General features: G+C 45.1%; 1 protein-coding gene across 1 annotated transcript; it reads right to left on the reverse strand.

The window, feature by feature from the left end:
- Positions 1-6,462: 6,462 nt before the first annotated feature.
- HNRNPU (heterogeneous nuclear ribonucleoprotein U) lies at positions 6,463-21,168 on the reverse strand. The gene is made up of 14 exons (XM_071429107.1): positions 20,195-21,168; positions 19,250-19,361; positions 19,053-19,126; positions 16,576-16,715; positions 14,896-14,995; positions 13,710-13,822; positions 13,047-13,310; positions 12,672-12,791; positions 11,936-12,064; positions 11,399-11,567; positions 10,621-10,860; positions 10,165-10,367; positions 9,036-9,107; positions 6,463-8,616 (listed from the first exon to the last, which is right to left on the reverse strand). Exons 1-14 carry the CDS (start codon positions 20,928-20,930, stop codon positions 8,563-8,565), a joined length of 2,526 nt encoding a protein of 841 aa, XP_071285208.1. The 5' UTR covers positions 20,931-21,168; the 3' UTR covers positions 6,463-8,562.
- Between the last annotated feature and the right edge of the window lie 567 nt (positions 21,169-21,735).

A 21,735-nucleotide genomic window follows, 5' to 3' on the forward strand; every position in this document is an offset into this window, starting at 1 on the left:
ACTCAAGGCCTTGGAACAGATAACTTTATTACATTTAAAATGAAAATATTATATTAAGCACGTACAGCTGCTAAACCTTCAAAGGGTGGTGGAGGAGGAGGGTAATGAGAGGTAGAACCTCGGATGACAGTTTGTGGAAAACTCAGGCTTTTGTTCATGGCTAACAGCATCTTGACTAAGGATAGGTCCCCTCTTTTTCACACTCTCCTTTGGTTTTTTCCTGCTTGAGTTCATAGTTTGCCTGAGAGCCATCCAGCAGGGGGTCAGTCTGCCTGTTTCTGCAGGAACAGGTCATGGCATCCTTATGTCTGCTTGTTTTCAAGATTAAGAGCAGTTTGTTCTGAGGCTATTTTAATCCTGCCAGCTTCTGTCATCTGTCATGAGGAAGAGTGCGTCAAAACCCTCAACTCTCCTGAACATGCCAGGAGCCCTCTGGCAGTACCTAAAATGTACCATGGGAGTGGGATTGTTCTCTTTAGACTGGCCACAGCTCCAAAAATACCCAGATTGTGTAGAGTGGTGATCTAGTGAATAGAAACAAAGATTCCCCCTTTTCCTGCTCTGGAGACAAGGAAGCACATGCTTTGCATATTTTTTAAACTCCTTGTTTATTTTGTCAAATGCTGTAACAAAGCACCAGGTGTGCTCTCAGCCAATGTGAATTTTCTCTCTAGACAACAGATCCTCATCTCTCCTATTAATGGCAAATGGCTTGCGATAACTCTGGTGCTCACAGTGTGCTTTTATCCATGACACATCTTGCTCTTCAATCCTGCATGTACATGCATGGCAGGTCTTTGGAGTTCACTTACAAGCTTTACAGCTCTGGCTGATATTCATGCTTTCTGTCATCCAGGTCAAGAGTTCTTACCACCTTTACCTTTGCCAGGTGGCCACAGTGAGAGATCTTTCTCCACCATGTCATCGCTGTGACACTGCACAGATGCTGTGGAAACAGGATGAGAGATGCAGCCCACCTGCCATTGCTCTTTGTTATGCTACTTAAGCAATTAAAGGGAAGCTAATACCCCTCCCTTTCAGGAAACGTTCAGGCTCTGGCTGAGATAGTGCCAATATCTCTGAAGATGAAAAGCCAATAACAGGTTTATAACTTGGACTGATACATTTCCACAAATGGTTGTTGCAGGAGTCCTTCACGGAGCAAATAGAGAGAAAAAAAACCTTGTAACAGCCTGTTCCTCAAAATACAGGGATAAGTTCCCTATTCAGACGCCCCCAAAGAAATCTGGAGCTACCAGTGATTGTTACATGCCGTGCTGATAATGCTTTCATCCAATATTTAAAGCCCTTGAGGGCTGTCCTGAGGCAGCACTGGGAGGCCATGACAGAACTTGTTTGACTCGGTTTCTTAGCTCTGATGGTATCCCAGTGTCATATTCTTCTTCATGAGACTCCCAGATGGATGACAGTGGACCTAAACCTCACAAGGTCCCCTTGAAGCAGTACCCTAGAGGGCTTCTTACACCCACTAACAAGAACAACAGCCCTCTCCTTCCCAAAAGCCAGTCAGCATTAATTTCTACTCAGAAATTTCTCTAACACCATTCATCCTTCTGCTGGGGACACCATACCTCAGTCTGTACATCTCTGAGACCCACACAAGAGCCTTATCTAAGAGCACCGAAGTGGGTCACAGAGTGCCCCCCGAGCAGATGGCCGGGAAGCCGCTCCCTCGGAGCACTGCTGGGTCCCAGCAGAGCCAGGGATGCCCCCGCACATGGCTCCGCGGACACACACGTGCAGCCACACTCCCCACGCTTCGGGAGCGCTGTGAGATGCCACAAACCACAGCTCTGTGCGAAGTCACACACTCCTGGTATAGCACCAAACCGGAAAAAATTCAGAGGGGTTTAGGTAATGACATAGCAGCAGCGCGGTCCCTCTACTGACGGCCTCCTGTGGGATCCATGCTAATTGGAATACAGCCACCATCCGAGGAGGAGCCCATGCACTCCCTCCCTTCCCCCACCAGCCCTTCAGCTGCTTTCAGCACTGTAATCTTGCCTGGTTAGTTCTGGAACTAGAGAAGGATACTTGTACTTGGTAAATAATGGACCTTTCAAGGCAGTAAGTACCTATAAAAACAAGATCATTCCTGAAAACTTTCCTTCATTGTCTGCACGAGAATCTGCTGAAAGAAACGGTTGGAGTCTCTCATTTCCCTTCTGCGGGTGTTTCCTTAAAGGAAAAAAAATAAAAAGGGGCTGGCCGGCTGCCAGGCTGTGGAGGCACATAAATATCCTGGGGCTGTGCCAACGCAGCCGCTGAAGCAGCAGCAGCAGCAGCAGCCCCCTCCCAGGAATGTCCGGGAGCCGCTGATTTTCAGGAAGTGTCTCCCGGCCTCCACCAGCTTCTCCATCGCCAGGGAGACCGTGGAGTTTTCTCAGTGCCGAGCAGGGCAGGGCTGGGAGTGCAGCCCTGCGGACTGGAGCACTGGATCCCAGTGATTGCTCCCAGCTCCTTTCCTTGGGAGGAAGCAGCTCCTCTTGCAGCCAGTCATCTCGAGCTTTGGCAGCTGGTGTGATGCTTGGTGGGCTCTGCTCCACACAGGAGATTCTTCTCCTTGTAACAAAGGGGCAGGCAAGTTGATGCAAAAGGTGTGATTGATGGAATATCCTAGGTCTGGGATCCAAATGCCCAGATGGTGACATTTAAATGTTGTGTTCACTGATACTTAAGTATTGAAGTAATTCTTACTGAACTGAACTGTCACAGCTGCTTTCTGCAAGGTCTCTCAGACTAAACAGGGCAAACACACAAGACATTTAATTTGCACAAGTAATTTACAACTAATGTTTCTTTTTGAGGTGCTTGTCTCACTATTTAACAATAGATTAGATTTTATTATTGTTGTTGTTGTTTTATAGGGCAGCTGCTTGCCTAATGGGGTGTCCAGTAGAGGCTGGGAAGCAGTTAGCTGAATCACAGCCCTGCTGAAGAGGATGGGCTTACAGTGGCTGCCGAGTTGAATGTGGGCCAGGAGAGTGTTCTCTCTGCACTTAAGTCAGCCTGCAGTCTGGGCTCCATCACGAAATATGTGGTCAGTGAATGCAGAGGTGCACTTATCCACCAGTACTGACACTGCTGAGCAGTGCATCTAATATTGCTGCCCAGCTTTGGGCTTCTTGCTCAACAAGGATGTCAAAAAAATGTGGAGACTCCAGTGATGGGCTCCTAAGGTGTCCATGGAGCATAAGGCCTGCCCTCTGGAAAGACAGTGGAAGGAGCTGGATTTAGTCTGTGGGGTGAACTAATAAGAGCCAAGTATTACCTGCAGGACAGTTACAAAGATGGAGCCAAACATCTCCTGGTAGCTGCAGGAGATGGGGCAGGGGCAATGGCCACAAACTCCAGCCTGGGGGCTCCAGGCCAGGCAGGAGGACAGACCTGGTTTACTCTGAGGGCAGTGCACTGGGCAGCCCAGAGAGGCCATGTAATTTCCACCCTTTGCAGGTTTTCAGGCATCTCTAGACAAAGCCCCAGCTGACCTGAGCACAGGTGCAAATCCTGCCACAAGTGGGAGGATGGACTCCATGTCCAGAAGCAAATCTCTGTGATTCTGCAGCCTACAGAGACACAGAGAATCTGCAAAGCCCAAGGCAGGAAAAGCCCAGTGCCACGCAGAGGACAACCTTTTGAAGAGCATCCCTTTTTGCCTTCAGGAATTGTTCTCTCCGATGCAGTGCTCCAAGGCTGGGTGGGAGGCCCCACAGCACTGTAGGTGCTGTGGCAGCAGCAGGGAGCACATAGCAGAGAAGACAAAGTGTGCAGTGTGTGGAGGTGCCAGGCTTTGGGTACACAGCCCTGCTGCTCACAACCTGCATGTGATGCTGCATGTGGACTCACCTCCGGTAGCTCAACTTTTCTCACTCTTGTTTCTCAGCAAACCCCAAATGTGAGCAAACCCCAAGTGTCACTTCTTTCAGAAAAAGGTATTACAAGTAAATACCTCCTTCAAGACTTACTTATTTCTTTCCCCCATCTCTATGTCTTACCCACAGTTCTGGGACCAAAAGTACTCTATAGATCAAAGATTGTCCACTAAACCAGAAGAGATAACAAAATCTTGCCCTAAAGTAACACTTGCATATCAAGTCACCCACAAGTAATGATATTTCTAGGTGTTTTACACTTGCCTTTGTTTTTTGCTATTGATGTTGACAACATGTTAAACATCGAGCATCTTTATTAAGCTACAGCTAAGTTTACATAGCAACCAACATAGCAGAATCCTCCTGCCACTCCCAGTACTGGCAGAAAGACAAACTAAGGCAAGAGTCACATCCTAAGTAATTAATTGCTGGCCAAGTCCTGATTTCAGCCAGTTCCTGCTGGCTCTGGAGAGGCCTTGTATGCTGGAGGAGATGGCTGGTACCTAGCAAAGCAGAGAAGCTGCACAAAACTAACCACTGCTCTGTCACTGTTTAAAGAGAAGGCCTCCTTCTCCTCTCTACCTGCATGGGGGCTTTGCCTGGGATGAGGATGTGCCTGAGAGAGGCGCTGCTCTAACTTCACCACAGCCGGGCTGTTACACACCCGAGTTACAAAGCTGCTCTTCTGGGTTTCACTTGCTCCTCAGCAGCTTTTTCTGACACCCTGGAGCTTTCCCCATCCTCCACAGTGCTTTGGGCCAATTTGTCTCCAGCTGTACTTACTCCTCCCTTGCTAGTTCACAAATACGGCGTGTGCACACTTCTCTGCTTGGGAAAGCCCAGCCCCTGGCAGCTAACATCTGCAGAACTGTCAAAGTATTTCATGTCTCTGCAACTCAGTTTGATTTCTTGTGGCTTTGCCTGAGGTTTCCCTGTTAGAAAGCACTGGCCTAGTTTTTCAAAAGGTCATGGACAAAGAAACTTCCTAATCTTAAAATATGACTTCATCACCTATTTCTATTAAAAGCAGTGATTGGAGTGTTGCAAGGAAAAAGAAAATAGTGGCTTACATCATGAATAAGAATTTTTCTTTCAATGCAAGTGGTTTGGACTGCAAGGATGTAGCCAGAAGACTGATTTAATTAATTCCACTATCACAAAAAGTGGGCACAGCGTCTAAAAATCTCCTCGCTGCTGAGCTGTCCTGCGGTAGGCACTGAAAGGAGCTCGCATGCAGGTGCCACTCACAGTGAGCACCGCACACAGGTGGCAGCACTGCCGGGTCCTCCCGGTGCAGCAGGGAAAGCAGCCCAGCTGCTGCTGGAAAGGCCAGCTCCCGACAGCACAGCGGGGTGTGGGGACAGGGATCTCAAAAGCCACCCCAAAACCAAAGCCTGCCCCTGATGTCCCACAGCTGTTTACAAAGTCCTCTCACGCAGGACGCCGCCCTCGCCAAGAGCGTGGCATGTCGGGGAAGCACCTCCAGGTACACAGCGTGTATCCTAGCGACTGTAACCAGCAAAGGCAGCAATACAGCTGGAGTTTGTTTGGTTGTTAAGCGAGCGCTTCCTCCCGGGACACGCAGCACAGCCCTGCCTTGAGCCTGCAGCCTGGCGCGCACGGCCCCCGCTGAAGGATGGGCGGGTGAGGTGGCAGCAGCTGCATCACACAAGGGCTGCAAGGAGAGCACCACCGGCAGCACTGGCACTGCCAACAGCTGCACGGGCACCACGTGCCATGGTCCCACTGGCAGAGCTAAGCCCGAAGCTATCCAAGTTTGTACTCTTGTAAGGGAAAAACCCCATCTCAGGTGGAAAAAGCCAAAGCCAGTTTGCACTCCACAAGGAAAAGCACCCCAAAACATGAACCCAAACCTCAGTGTTGTAGGCCACTGTCTGCACCACCGCCACCAGCAGGACGGCTGCTCTAATCCAAGTACTTTCCTGCATGTAAACAAACCCTTGTAAGCTGCAAGAAATCGCGGAACTTGACAGATGGCTCAGCCCTCTCGTTTTGGCCATGTACTGCTGTGCCCTCCTCACCCTTCTGTAGCCGCCAGCTAAGTTTCATATTGTCCTTTCTAAATGCAAACTGTGGGTAGTTTAGTATTAGTGACTCTTTAGGCAACTGCTTCTCTATAAAAGCCATTTTCACATGGCAAAATGAATCCCTTTTCTAGGAATATCCAGAGCTACGTTGAGTGTGTGGGCGGACCCAGGCTGAACACACGGCTCCATGCAAGCGCTACTCTCCACTCAACTGTGACAAATCACGAGCAGGATGTACGTGGACTTTTCCACCCCCTCTCTGAGCTACACGTGTCCCAGGTAGAGCATGTGCTGAAGCTTTTCTGAATTCTGTTCCTCAGATAGTGCTGAACTTACCAAAGCAGCTTTTGTTGGGGAGGAGTATTTTTAATAGAAACAGGATACTCCTTTTTGAGTGTGAGAATTGAAGCATCTCACGTGTGGCTGTTTTGTTAGGTTTTTTTTTCAAACACCATACAGCAAAGAAACTGAAAACAAAACATCCCAGACTTTTGAATTGAAATACAGGCTTTACAACCACATAGTAAGTGTAGGCTCTTATATTTTAGTTTAAGACTATATCATTTTATAGAGTACCAAAATAAGCAAAGGATCAGCACTCCATACAAAGTGTTAGTTCTTGTGAGGAGGGTAGAAGGGAAATGGACTTTAATTACACTAAACTTTTTTTTGCAAGTCTAAAGAAAACTCCATTTCAGCAAAACATATTTGGGTTTCAATTCCCCAAATTTCATTAAATAATGTTTCTTTTAAGACAATTTACATTTTTCTCATTCAAAATAAAGGGATGATTTAAAGCACTATTAACAAGGAGGTGGTGCCGTTAATGTTTAATGTCAATATGCAATGGCATCTGCTATAAAGGCTAGAAGAGCAACACAAGCTTATCTTTACTTCTGAAGACTACTAGAAATTGACTAACACTGGAGAAAGGTTTCAAGCACAGCACACGACTCTAGCTCTAGGCTGCTGCCAGGAAGCCTCTGCTAGTCCATACACTGCCACGGGGACTGCCAGCACCCTCCAGGGCCCTGAGGGCAGCAGTGCCACGCGCTCTCACATGTGTACCCCGTGTCCCTCTTACAATGGGTACATCTTTTCCCTGTCTTACGGCATTAGAACGCAAGTTAGCAGCTAACATTGCCACTACAATTTTACAGAATCATAAAGCTGAACAAAATAGCAGTTAAAACAAATTGAAGCTCTCTGTTAAACTCTATGACAATCCTTCCTCCTGTCCTACTCCCTGTCCAAAGCCTCCTCCTGCTCCTTCCCTAATGGCTATTTTACAATAAAGAGGTTAAGTGGATTTACATGATGCAAGCGCAACTCAAAGACTTTTGCCCTATACATATAACCATGTCAAACTGTGAATTATACATGTGATAGATCTCTAACAGAGCAACCACCAGATTTTTAAAGAAACACAAGTATTTCAACATGTACAGTAATGAGTTTAAAACTGTCCAACATCGTTGCTTTCATACATTCTCTTCCTCTTTATAGCATTAACGGGATTTTAGACCTTGATGGCGACAATCCCAAACAAGAGTAAAATGAATTTATTTTATTGCAAACAAACGTCTAGAGTTAAACTTCTCCACCCACTTTCTTTAAAGAGAAAAGGAATCAGCAGGCTAAGGAGATACACCCATTTGAGAATTGACATGATTAAAAATTAAGATATAAAATGGGTGACTCACAGTTTCATTAGCTTACAAAATGGTGGAGGTAACTACTACAAGCACACTAGGTATACAGTATTTTGTGGGGAAAGAGTTATACAGACACACAGCTAACTTCATATAGATCCCATTAGACAACTGGATTTACAACAAGTTTTGTTTAATAAGAAATGGGCAAAGCCAGCTTCTTTTCAGAATCAAAATGCAGAACAAATGGAAAAAAAAATTATGGTGTTGTACCTTCACAAGTTTGAGCCTCCACAAATAAAGCAACCGAGTTTTACAACTTTAAGAGCTTCTACATACACTCCACCATCACTATTTAGCCCCAGGTTTCCTCTTTGCCCCCAAGATCTTATTGAGTTCCAAATGTTACAAAAAAGTCCTAGTTATTGCCAGAAACTTTTGCCTCCCCCTCCTCCCCTCCCCACCCAAGAGCTTCATAGAGAGGATGGAGTGTAATAGGGAGCTTTACATAATCTCATGGTATTTGAGGGCTACTAAGATGCCTCCACACGAATCTGGTTGCTAACATTTCTATCATATTGTGACATGACTCACGACTGTTTCTTAGAAATTGGGGGATGGGGAAAAAGGAGAAAATTCTTTAATAAAAAGACACCAGGTACAAAGCAACGTTTTACTTTTGTTGTGGTAAAAAAAAAGTCACATTTTACAGATAAAATGTAGAACCCTGAAATACTGACACATTCTCTTTTCGTGCACAATGCTGAGGTTCTCTTACGAATCACTTTAAAACTGCAATTAAAAATGTACAAAAAAAGAAAAGAAAAAATCAACCCACAAAGCTTCTAAAAAAGGAACCCGCAGGCACTTCCTCTTGTGGAATGTTTAAAAAGTTAGCCTACTAAAGAAAACAGTCGACTTCTTGTGAAGGTTTTGGAGAAATATGTATCAGTTCATTTATTTGGGTATTCAATAATATCCTTGGTGATAATGCTGACTCCATGGCTTCTGACCCCAGAATTGCTGCAACAGATTAATAAATAGTTAGTTTTAACCTGCAATCACATAATGGTTAAGTTTCTTACTTGGGGGAAAAAAATAAAAAAGCATTTAACAAATGTTTCCCTGGGACTTGAGAAGATTAAAGTCCTTTTCAACAGCAGCAAGCTCCTGAACAACTGAAGGCAGTTAAAACTTCACTTCACAGCAGTAATGTGAAGCCAAGTATTACATACCATTAAGAACATTAAGCCACAGCTGGTATTTGATATATCAAGACCATCAAGGCAGATTAAGTTTTGCACAGGAAGCTATTTATAGTGATATTACCTAGCATTAGAAGATTTTGCTATCCACTTTTGACTATGCATCTCTTTTTTTAGTCAGCATTTTACAACATTCAAGTTAACAATCAGTAAAAAGATCAAGGTGGGACTACTTACACCCTGCTGCCACTGGTTGTAGCCCTGAGATTGGTTTTTGTAGCCACGATTATTTCCCCTTCCTCTGAAGTTCTGCAAGAAGAGAACAGTTTTTAACTACTTTGTCTATATGCATTTTTTAGCAGTGTCCTAATACTGACCTTTGTTGCCACCAAAACATCGCACACCATATAGAAGTATCAGCCCCAGGTTAATAAAAAACACACCACCAAAAACACTAGAATACCAAAAGCCTCTTTCCTCCCCTCTAAGCAACTGCTTTGTAAGCATAGGGGCAAGAACCTCAGAATTAATAAACCAGCTCCAACTGTTGTTGCCTAGTCTGGAAAGCTGGCTAATCCAGTTTTGCCTCACCCTATTTCCAGCTGCTAAATGCACCAGGACAACTAAAAATACAAGAGCTTGTCTATTTTTAGTTAGAAAGGCTGTAGTTGCTACAAGGATATGTTATCTGATCAGACAAAAGGATATGGGTCACACAACTGAAAATAGACAAGCTAGCCCACAAAACTTCTCACAGAAGTTATGATACAACAAAGGGACATTGATACAAGTAGATAAAAATTTGCTTTTCCCCTGTTTGTCAGTATTAGGCAAACCTGAGCCATGTTTACTGGCTTGGGCTCCATCTGCTGGCTCTTCAGTAATCCCAATTTTGTTTTTCCAGTACTTCCACCGATATTCCATCAGGTAAGATCTAGGCTAGTGTGTCTTTATTAATTGTGTTTGACACCAGACACCAAAACAAAGACTGTGCAGAGCTATTTTCAGAAAGTTCTCTACATGTTTGATAAAGATACACTATGACCCTCAGGCCAAACAACAGTTACTATTATTGGGGAAGGGAAGAAACACACAAAAAACCAGACCAGCCTTCACACACATGCACTAAAAATCTTCATTTTTAACAGGACAGAGGTACAGCCCTAACATGAACCCCCTGCATCAGCAGTCGTTACACAACGTTCAGAGCCCTGGGCACATGCACTAAACTAGAAAGGCCTTGCAGCATGAGCATGGCATCAGTGTAGCACCACAACCCAGTCTGTGACTCCTCACAGGCACCAGAGCTGTCAAAAACATCTAAAGTACACTAGTTCAACTAGTCAGTCCCCCCTCAAAGCATCACCTGGTTGTAGTTTCCCCTGTTGGGCATTCCACCTCTGTTATAGTTTCCTCTGTTTGAGTAGCCACCTCTGCTTGGAAAGACAGGGCCGCGAGGATAGGGGTAGCCAATTGCCCCGCTGCTGCCACCGCCACCGCCGCCACCTCCACCACCGCGCTGAGGCATGTTGCCTCCCCTCCTGTTGTATCCACCACGATTGCCAGGGACTGCAAGGGAGAGAGAGTTACTTTAATCAAGTAATTGTTAGGTCTTACAGATTTCCTACACCAAGATGAACAGTGCAATCCAAGGTCTGATGAGCCTCTCATTTAAGCTGGACAATTAACTATGCACTAAAATGTTAAATTACTGAAATCGAGATCAAGGTTCCCACTATATAATAATTGCAATGCGAGTACGACAAACTTTTTCCCCAGCAGCAGCAACCTCCAGAAGTCACAGATTTATTTCTAGGCTCACCTCCTCCTCTGAAGTTGCCCCGCATGTTGAATCCTCCACGTCCTCTCTGACCCCTATTAAACTGATTTTTATTGCTCTTCTTGTTCTTCTTTGAGCCAGTGTTCTGCTTCTTTTCTGGTGGAAGAGCTTTCTTACTTTCTTCTTTGTACTGTTCCAAAAGCTTCTGAGCTTCTTCTTTTTGCAACTCTACATAGATTATTTCATCAAAACATTCTGCTACCTCTGGCAGTGTGAAGTTCCCTATAATTGCAAAAACACTGAGTATTCAGCATCTACATTCAGCTATAATCAAAGCCGCAATTTAACCACCTTTCCCCCATTCTTCCTCCCACCCTCTGCATCCCCTCAGCATAGGGACAAAATTACATAATCTGAGCATTTAGGAAATATAACAGTGACAAAGGAAATAAACAGGTCTTCATGGAGTTGCCAGTACTATTCCAAACCTCGAAAACATTCTGCCTATCTTTTTTTTTTTCTTTTATAAGCCTCCACTCAGAACACCAGTTTCTGCCAAATATGTCACGTATATAATAGGGCACTTTATGCCAAGACAGCTTTGTGCATCTGCATGAAGCGTATCACCGTAACTGAGTAGTGTTAAGGACTGCAGCAGAGGGAACACAATATAGTGTTATCCTACCAAGTTACAATAGTCTTCCAGTTTTGTATAAGTACAACTGTTTAAGATAAAGTGGTTTTTTAGACTTCACGTTTACTTAATCCTTTAAACAGATACTCAGCATCCTAAAACACAGTATAGGATTATGTTCCATGCCTTTCATTTTGAGAACTGCATGCTCTGGAAGATCTTTTCCCTCCACCTCTGCCTTCTTTTGTGTTCTTTGCTTGTAGTCTTCATCTTTTGGGCAAACAACAACTGCTTTGCGCTGGAAGCCTGCAAACAGGCACATTTTTCTCCTCTGCGCAGCTGCAGACACATTTGTCTGAAAAAAATGCAGTAACTTACTACACGTAGCTGTCATTGTAAGAGTTAAGGAAGTCAACTTATGGTGTATAGACTTCACCTCTACAAGAGCTTGCAATGAAGTTTACAAATAACTGGACATAAAGATGCTGCATAATGCAAAGTTACGAGCTTGTATCAATGTGTTAAAACACTTCCTCCCACATCCCATAAATCTAGAGAAGTTCAGACAAGCATTTGTAGTAATATCTCAACTTTGTGTCCCCTGAATGAGTAGTAAGTCAGTAACTGAAACAACTGCTATAATAATGTAACTTTAATCCCAATTAATTACTACAATACAGCCTATAAAAAATTTCCTTAACCGTTTTTCACTGAAGCTTCTACCTGATCCAAAATGAAATTCCGCTTCTTACGAGCTGCGATCTCAATGAACTTTCCAAGACACTGTGGAGCTCTCTGCAACAGTGTGTTAAGTTTTCCAGTGTCTGCCATCTGACGCTTAAAACCTGCAACCTATGGAGAAATTTCCCAGAGTTAGTCAGTGTAATCCTGGTACATGTGGCTGACATTCTTTGCTAAATGCTTTCCACACACTTCAGGGTTGTTCAATTCAAGGCCACAACTGCTGCAAATTCGTCACTGAAATTCTCAACCCTCCATAGAATGTAAGAGATTTATAAACAAAGACTCCACAAGAATTGGTACCATTCACTTCAAGATATACTCATCACAATACTAATTCCACCTCTGAGAACAGTGATGTATAGAGAAGTAGAAATGCATTCAGTAGTCAACAACAGCTGACTATTTCTTACATTTTACCACAAAAAAGCTTCTGAATCTTACCATGTGTGAATTAGCAGCTCAGCAAGGTAATATAATCTTTACACAGAACCATTAGGTTGGAAAGACCTTTGAGATCACTGAGTCCACCTAACACCAACCTCGTCAACCAGACCATGCACTTAAGGGCCACAGCCAGCATTTTCTTCAATACCAATGGTCACTAGCTAACTAGTAGCCAGCTTCTTTGATACCAAAGAACCCCATGGCAGCCAGAGACCCTGGATTTATAGCAAGTTTTCAATATATCAAGAAATAAAAATGTCTTATCACTTACCATCATTTTGTCCATAATAGTATTTGTCCCAAGAATATTGTATTTTCCAGGATTTGCTGCTGCATGTTTGGTAACCCATGTAGTCTTGCCAGCTCCTGGCAAGCCAATCATCATCACCACCTATGACAAAGTTCTGTATTTGAGATACTAGTTCAAAGATTTTCTTTAATACACAACTTAGCCCAGCACGCCTAATGGAAACTGTGGGGGAATGTGGGGGTCTTGCAGGTGGGGAAGGTAGCGAATAGGTCACAAGACACTAAGTATTAAAGCTCCCAAACAAAAATGTAAGAGTGAGGTGGAATAGTCTCCTTAACTATAACCATTTCCATCCCTGTGCTTTAACAACTTTTGAGATCATCAGAAGAAACTTACTTCACAATCCTTCTTTTGCTCAGGTCCCTTTGGTCCTCGGACCCTATCCTCCAGGGGGACCTTCTGGATGAAGGTGTACTCCTCAGGTACTGGGAAGTAGGGTTCCTCCTTCTGACCAAAGTTAAACTCAACCGCACAGTTATGGCAGAGAACATGTGGAAAGAGTGGTCGCCCATCAAGAACTTCCTTGCTTATTTTGAATGCAACACCAAGCTCTTGTCCATTCTTGGAATATGAGAGTTCCACTTCATCACCATCAAAATTCTGTTTTTCAGACAAAGCATTATTTTGGATAAAGTTAACTCACTTTATACAGTTAATTAGTCACTCTACTGGCTATGTTCACTCAACTTCTGTAACACTGTTGTTTCATAAAGGAACTAAAACCAATTTTCTCTTCTAATGAGTCACTATCAATGATCATTTTGTTCAAGATCTGATTATTTGTTAAAAGGCTTTAAAAGACATTTGTCCATGAATATGAAATTATGTTGCCAGCAGTCACTGTTAGTAATAGCTGCTGTTTCTACTGCCTGCCTATGTTAAACAACTTGTCTTGCTCCCATGATGATTTTATGTATTTGCTTTACTGCTTCTAACACCAAAGCAGTCTAAAAATTCAAGGATGTTTCCCCTCAAAAGAAAATATAAGTGAAAACTTACAGCAAAACATGCAATCACATCATTTTCATCAAACTTCTCACCAAAGTCTTCAGTCTCACAATTGCATGTCTTTATTCCTTTTAGAGAATAACCGTAAGAAAATTCTTCTTCACCTGAAGGAACAATTTAAACTAATTACAAAAAGGCTTTTCCATCTAAACTTTTAGACATAAATCACCTTACAGCTAACTTAAATAAGCTGCTGTTCATAGTATTTTTATTAACGCCAAAACATCTATGACACCCCCCCAACAGCTATACAAGCTCATTCTTCTATTCAATACTTTCACTTGAGATAGAACAGCAGCGTTTCCTCATGCCTGTTTAAAAGCTTTATGCTGCTGGTTCCAGATTTATGCTCTCAATACAAGCTGAACTGTCAGATAAAGACATGAACAAGTATTTTAAACTGTGAACACCTGATTATGCACTGGTATACCTGCTGTAACGTAGTCAGAAAGGCTTTCTGAAGTTAGTCTCCAGGAGCACTTACCCCTCCCATTTTAAAGGGAGTTTAGCAGACAGTCAGCCTATGCAACAGCTGAGGATGAAGCTGCAAGGAACAAGCTAACAGGAAGTGTCAAACACAAGGACTCAGGTGTGACTTAAGTAGAAAGCTGTTGCTGATGTCAGAACACATCAACTCACCAATATTTTCCCCAAACATATGTTTCAGCAAAAAGTTATAACTATTATTATCATCATCATTTGTCATGTATAAAATGAAGCCATACTTCTTTCTTTCCAGCTATTTTTAGAAATTAGGATTTTCCCACCAAGCAAAAAAAAAGATAACGTTACCATGGGTTAAATTTTACACCATGCACTACCGTTTAAAAGTGGAGGGAAGGGCAATTCCCCTTTTCTACTTTTGACACTACATGAAAAAGACAAATCCTTTATCTTGTCAAGTATTTAACAATGTTCTCAATAACCCATACATAATCATTAGAAGAATTAATTCTTAAATTATGGCCCTAACCCTTACATGTCTGAACACTTAATGACTTTATTTGGTCCTAGTAATGAACTTTCTCACACCACGTCCAGAGAATGACTCAAATTAAGATCACTTTTCACAACACACAGACTACAGTCACTAAGCTTGTCCCCCCTGCTTCAGGAAAAAAAAAAATTGAAACTTCAGCCACATCAACACAAAAGCAATTAAACATTTAAGTCTTACCAAGCAACATTCCACTTGTGTTCAGTGACCAGCCAACTCGCACTTCATGTATGTCAATGTCTTTTGTATACAGGTGCTTAACAGGAATCTTTTCTGTAACCTATTTTTAAATTATTCAGTAAAAGGTAAGCAGTATTTATTATACACTAACAAGATGGAAGAACAAAAGGTAACATTTTGAGCCTTTACACTTCGGTTAAATCTTTGCAAAGTCTAAGTGATCACCTTCAGCAAAACCAAAACATGCTCGAGAATATCAAACTGCAGGTAGTGATTAAACAGTTCTATCTCCTGACTTAGCAATGAAGATTGAAGATACCATACATCTTCATCACTTAGTCACAGCAGTCCCTGTCAGTGGTCAAAAGCCTTAAGTCCTTTTGACATTGTATTGAAATCACAATCAATACGAATATTTATTAAAAAAACAGAGTTGCCACAAAGTTGGGATTAACAGTAAATTACTTAGCTAAGAAAATGTGCACTGTATTAAAAAACTGCTTCTTAGAGGGAAAGTATTACACTATCCCTTTTCACTGTGAGCAGACTTCCTGGGCAAGCTGCCAGCTTTCACACAACATACCCAGATTAAAAAAAAAAAAAAAAAAAAAGGCAATAAACACCCCAGAAACCCCAACAAACCACCTAAACACACTGGAAACTACATGCAGCCAGCTGTTTTTTAACTGTCTTTAGAAACTTTACTAAAAAGAAATGAAAAGCCCATCAGTATCCTATCAACCTCTGCAACCATTCCAGTCAGGTGACTGAGCTGAAACTCATTTGAAAGCAAACAGGACGCTAAATAGTGACATAAACTTCACTTCACTGGCCTTCCGAAGTTACAGGTATCAACAGACACAGAAATCACTGCATGCAAAAGTTGCATAATGGGATCACTACCCAATTCTCATGGTAACAGTTACATTTGAAAGCACTAGGGGAAGAGAACAGATTAATATACACAGGCCCATCATATGCAAAGAAGCCTTTAATATTGCTAAGTAAAATAGGAATAAGAAAAATAAATTCAATCTTTGTAGTTTTGTTCCTCTTCCATCAACAAGCTGGAGAAATCAGTTTATTAGAAGGCTGATTGCTCTTTGCCCTTCTTACCCTTCAGGAGAACTCTTGCTCTCAAAATTCAACTACCTGCTAAATACTCACATTCACTGCATCATGTCAGAGTTAATGATGTTGAAAGGGACCTCTAGAGGTCATCCAGCCCAAATCCATGCCTAGAGCAGATCAAACTCAAAGACTAAGCAGAACCAGAAAGGACTGTAGGGATAATTTATATTCCTTTAAAAAAAAAAAAGTCAAGCTCTCTGTAATCTTCAGAAAGCACAAGCAAACTTCTGAGTAGAGAGTATAAAAATACTTTCAGTGTTGATGCATGAGATGACAGGTAGAATGATTAAAAAATAAGACCAGAAGTCTCATATTCAGAACAAATGTAGTGTTTTGTGGGTTGTTTTAAAATTTCTGTGTTTTGTCTGTTTTTTAAATCAAAGTTCTTATAAAAGAGAAAACAGTTTTGCAAACTGAGCCATCTTCTTTTAAGAGAAGGCCGTTTTAGAGTCCTGTTCACATCAATGCGTTTCAACCACGTCCAAAAAATGTGACAAGCATAAATATAATATTTAAGCATGCAAAAGTCTCCCATAAACATTAACTCACCTTCATCTCAAAGCAGACTTTGCCTTTAGAAACTCCATAGGAGGCTCTCCCTCCAGCCCAAAGGAAAGCAAAGCTTTCCATGGTCAGAGAGGAAGCACTAAACCGGTCTCTTGAGATTTTAAAATGCAGGTCACAGTTATCTGTTAACATAAAAATTACTCTGTTTACTCTGATTACAAAATTAAGTACAGGCATCCAATTTTATGCATTAAAGATGATGCCAGCTTTTAAGGGTCACTTTAAAAACAAACTGCCAGCAAGTACCCAGGATCTTTCTGAGAAGCAACATGTCTAGATGGAACTGCAGACTGAAACTCAGCCAGAATCTTAGGAAAAACTAGCTAACAAGTAATTTTCAAGGTGCCATCTTCACTTCTGTCACACAAATTCCCTATTTTTTTTCCATCTGCTTAAAAACCCCTAACTTGCACCGTGTATCTGTTTGAACCCTGTCAGTTACCTCTTTCCATCAACATCGAGCCATCGGCATCGTGCTCTCCAGTACCCTCTAGAGACCTGATTCTGAAGCAGTTTCACTGCTCAAGCCCAAGCCTAAGGCCTGCTAAGAAGTAAATGTGAACACTAATGTTTTTATTTAAGTACTGAACGTCAATTAGCAAGTCAAATTAGATTATGTCTATTAAAATAAAGGCAGTCAAGTCAGATGCAGTTATGCTAAGTACAGAGAGTGTGCTAAGAGAACCTACTTCAGCCCAGAAACACGACCTGCACACTGAATTCACCTATCACTCCAAGCACTTAAGCAGAACCTTGGTTTTACAAGCATCTTCAGAGCTGCACACCATGAAATTGCAAATGAATCTCCCACTAAGTTTCAGAAAAACAATGCCAAATGGTAACAAGAGGTGCAGCATGCAAGACTTGAATTCTTCAGAGCAAGGAATCCACAGAAGCAGCTCCAAACCTACCTGATAGTTACAAGAAAGGAGCAAAATGAGCAAACAGTGAGGAATTCTGCTCTGGTATAAAACCTGCAGGATGCCAGAATACACTAAAATGCAGCCTGCCCTGTACTACTGGCAGCTCTTATGCACAAGATTTTGTTTTGTTTGCATACAGCCATCCCCAATTTCAAAAATACTATTAGTGATCCAAGTGTCTTCTCATTAGTACTGCTAACTCTTATTTGTTGAAAAACAGATAAAATCATACAGAAGAAACCCACCTTTGCAGGCTACCTTTAGAATGGGAGATGAGAAACAGAATTTGAAGTTACAGCTTCTTTGTAAGACATAGGCAATAAAAAGCACTTAAGAGTGGCTAAACCTCTTACATGTCTGGATCACTATCCAGAAGAGAGTGCCAATTCGTTACACAATTCAGTCTTACAGCTGTGTTTGAATCTTATCTCTAAAGAGTCTGCCAACACTTTGCATCAGAACTTGTCCAGTAACAAGATTTTCTGCTAGAAAATACTATTATTACTAGAAACAGTAATAATGAAAAGCAGTTATTTACTCAGCTATTGGAAAAATCCAAAGCTCCCACAGAAGCGGCTACTCACCAGATTAGCAGCTAGAAACTTGAGACTTAGTTAGCAAAATGTCAGGGATGGCATATCCAGCAATTTACATGGCTGTAAACTAATACCTCCTTCCATTTTAAACCATTTCTTGTGGAATAAAACCACCTGAAACTTCTAACAAATATACCAGACAATGCCAAAAGTTAAGCTTTCCTTCCACGGCACTGTAAGAATCCAACAAGTTCAAGCATTACTTCAAGTTTTCTAATATTGTGCTCAGTCCTTATACTTACCCTCAAGAATACAAATGTCAACTCTGCCATTATGGAATGTTACAGTAATAATGATGCTTATAATCTGCCTCAAAAAACCCTGTTTGCAGACACTTCTCAAATTCTATGCTCTTGCTGACCAAGTCTCTCTGCCATCCCACTTGCACAAACCACCATCCAAAGCCTACACACTCACAGGTTACAGGAATGGGTCATTTCTGAGGAGGCATTAATAGATTTTGTTAAATTTATTAGAAGATAGAAAGAGCACGCCACTAAATAGGGGTACTTGTGCAGGAAGCTCGCTTCCCAAAGTGTATTTTGTAAGCACTTATGCTGTTGTCTCTCTGAGCTTTCTGGGCAGTAGTGCTGGACAGCTGTTCCATCGAGCTGTCTGCAGGGTGTTCTATGTGCACTCTACACTTAGTCACCTAAGCTTCCGTACCAGATTAGTGTTTTGATTAAGATTGCTTCACAGAACTGTCTATCACTACAGAATACATAGGAAAACCAAGCTTATTACTGCTAACATACTCATATGCCTTCTGTTCTTTAGTTTGCTAAAAATAGGTGGAAATACAGTATTTTTCTTGTTTTTTAAAGTTACCTGGTAATGAAAATCAACAAATGTTATCCTCCCCGTCTCAGAAAGCGTGGCATTAAGATTAGAAGCCTTAACACCACATCTTTCCAGAGCAAAGGAAAGCGTGTTTACTCACAAGTATCAAGACAAACCACTGTGTCGTCAAAATGTTCATCTTCTTCTTCAACAGGTGGTTGAGGGGACTTGGCCCTGAAAAAAAAAAAACCAAACAAAACATAATAAAGCTACACGTATTTTCACAAAGTTGAAACAACACTTCTGTACTCTATTCCTCCTCATCGCAAAATGCAGCCCAGCACCAATTCCGTTTACCTGCTATACTTGTTTTCCTCAATGTATTCAAAGTATCCCCGGCCATGGTCTTCACGTGGTCTCTTTACTCCCCTCTTCTTCTCACCAGGCTTTTGCTCCGTTTTACCATCTCCTGTAACAGAAGCAATGAATTATTTAGATTATTTTAAATTTTAGTTTAATTGGGAATAAAATCTGTATCATGGTTTCGACTTTGCAAACTGCAGCAAGCTACAGCATGAGATAAGCAGTAACATCTTAAAAAGGAATTTTACTATGTTATTAAGGTAGAGCCCAGAATGTTGAATTTTCACGGGAGACTCAAAACTTGTCGCCAATCAGAAACGATTTAGCAAACGGAAGTCGCCAATACACTACGCAGCAGCCAGTACGGCCCTCAATGTTATGAGCCCCACTGAAACCATCCAGAAAAAAAGAAAAAAGAAAAAACTAAAATGGTAAAAAAACCCTCCTGACCCGCCGCGCCTCCAAACCCGTAACACCATCACCACCCGCCCACCACGGAGGCAGCGGGACATTGCCAGCCGCTCGCAAGGGCACCGTGCGATCCGCACGACTGCGCCTCCTCCCGGCGGGCCGCGGGCGGGAGCCCCAGGGAAGGGATTCCTCCTCCTCCTCCTCCCGCCTCCATTGTACCGCCAGGCCTTCCCAGCGCCATCCCGCGCGGCAGCGGCGCCCAGCCCGGAAGTGACGTCAGGCGCGCCCCGCGCGGCCGGGCGCACAATGCACAGCGCGCCCCAGCGGCCCCTCCGCCGCCCCTCCTCCCGCGCCCCTCCCCCGCCCCCCCGCCGGGCCAGCACGAGGCGCGGGGCCGCCAACGTCCTCCCGCGCGCCCCGGAAACCACCCCCCCCAACCCCCCCCTCCCGGCCGGGCAATCCCCGTCATGGCGGGGGGGCTGGGATTAATGGGCCCCCACCCCGGTTCCCGCCGCCACGCTCACTCACCCCCGGCGCCCTGCGCCCCGGGGCGGCCGCCTCCGCCGCCGCCTTCCGCTTTCTTCTGCTGCTGCTGCTGCTGCTTGGCGGGGCCCGCCGGGCCAGAGGCAGCGGCGGGCCCCGAGGCGCCCCCGGCGCTCTTGCCGGGAGCCTCCTTGGCGGCAGCGGCGCTGCGCGGCGGGAGGAGCGGAGGGGGCTGCTGCGGCTGCTGGGGCTGCGGCGGCTGCTGGTCACCGTGGCCGTTGGCGTCTCCAGCCGCGGCCTCCTCCTCGTCGGCCAACTCGTCCTCCCCCTCTTGGAAACCCTGGTCGTCGCCGTTCTCATCTTCCTCCTCCTCCTCTTCCTCCTCCTCGCCGCCCGCCTCCTCCTCCATGGGGCCGCCCCCGGCCCCTGCCCGCTCGCCGTTCTCCTCGCCCAGCTCCATGGCGTCGCCATCGGCGGCCTCCAGCCCTTCCTCGTCGTCGTCCTCCATGGCGGAGGCCGCGGCCTGGCCGGGGCCTCCCCCCTGGCGGAGCTGCGCGGCGCCCCCGCCGCTCTCGGCCGCCTCCCCCTCCACGCTGCCGTTGCCGGGCTCGGCCGCGCCGCTGGCGGGGCCGCCCCCGCCGGCCTCCTCCTGGTCTAGCGCGGCCTGGAGCCGCTCCATGAGCTCAGCCTTGAGGCCCTTGTCGGAGAGGCGCCGCTTCTTCAGCTCCTCTTTCAGCTCCGACACCTTCAGCTTCTTCACGTTCACGGGCGAGCAGCTCATGGCGGCGGCGGCGGCACTGGCGGCTCGGTCCCTGGGCGGCGCGCGGGCGGCGGCGAGCAGGGACAGACGGGCGGCTCTGGCTGTGCGTGCGGTGTGTCAGTGCCCCGGCGGGCGGTGGGTGCGGGCGGGAGGCGCGGGGGGTTCGTGCGGCTGCGGGAGCTGCGGAGCCGGACCCGCCTGGCGCCAAATCCTTTCACCGCGAGCTCGCGAGGGAGACGCGCCTCGCGGGGCCGCGCACGCACCGGCGCCGCGCGCGCGCCGCCCCGCCCCCGCGCACGTAGGCCCTCCCGCGCTACCGTAACGCCCGCATTACCGTAAATACCCGCCCGAGCGCAGCGCTCCCCGCCGCCCCTGGCCCGCCGGGTTCCTCGGCGGCCGATCGGCCGATACACCGCTTCGGCACAATGAGCCCGCTCTGCGCTGCTAGCCACCCCCGTACCAGCTCCTGCCCGCCTGAGGCCACAGCCCGACCGAAATGCCCCCTCTGCAGGGGCCCGCATTCCTGCCACAGCCTCTGTCCTCATTCCCCTGGCTCCTCTGCGCCCACGTCGGGCCTAGTCCCGCACGGTTTATTCCGTACTGGCTTTGAAAAGGGGCCCTGCTGCTCGGAGCGGGTCCCTGCTAACGCGGTTACGTAAGGGCAGGAGCGGGGCTACCCCATCCCCGCAGCACCGGGAGGCAGGCACGGGGCTGAGCCTCAGCCAGAGCCGTCGATAACAAAGGTTCTCCAGTGCATGAACTCCTAATCTGGAGCTCGGCACGGGGCTAATCCACTCACCAAAACTGCGCAGCTTTCCCTCTTTTC

This window comes from Agelaius tricolor, unplaced genomic scaffold (assembly GCF_023055355.1).
Source record: "Agelaius tricolor isolate 1412-34295 unplaced genomic scaffold, bAgeTri1.0.p SCAF_1, whole genome shotgun sequence".
NCBI lineage: Eukaryota > Metazoa > Chordata > Aves > Passeriformes > Icteridae > Agelaius > Agelaius tricolor.

Coding starts and splice junctions, on each gene's coding strand:
- HNRNPU (XM_071429107.1), bottom strand. CDS start 20,930: ATGAGCTGCTCGCCCGTGAACGTGAAGAAGCTGAAGGTGTCGGAGCTG. Junction 13,311..13,709: donor ATGTGATTGCATGTTTTGCT/GTAAGTTTTCAC, acceptor TCTGAAAAACAG/AATTTTGATGGTGATGAAGT. Junction 11,568..11,935: donor GGAATTTCATTTTGGATCAG/GTAGAAGCTTCA, acceptor CATTTTTTTCAG/ACAAATGTGTCTGCAGCTGC.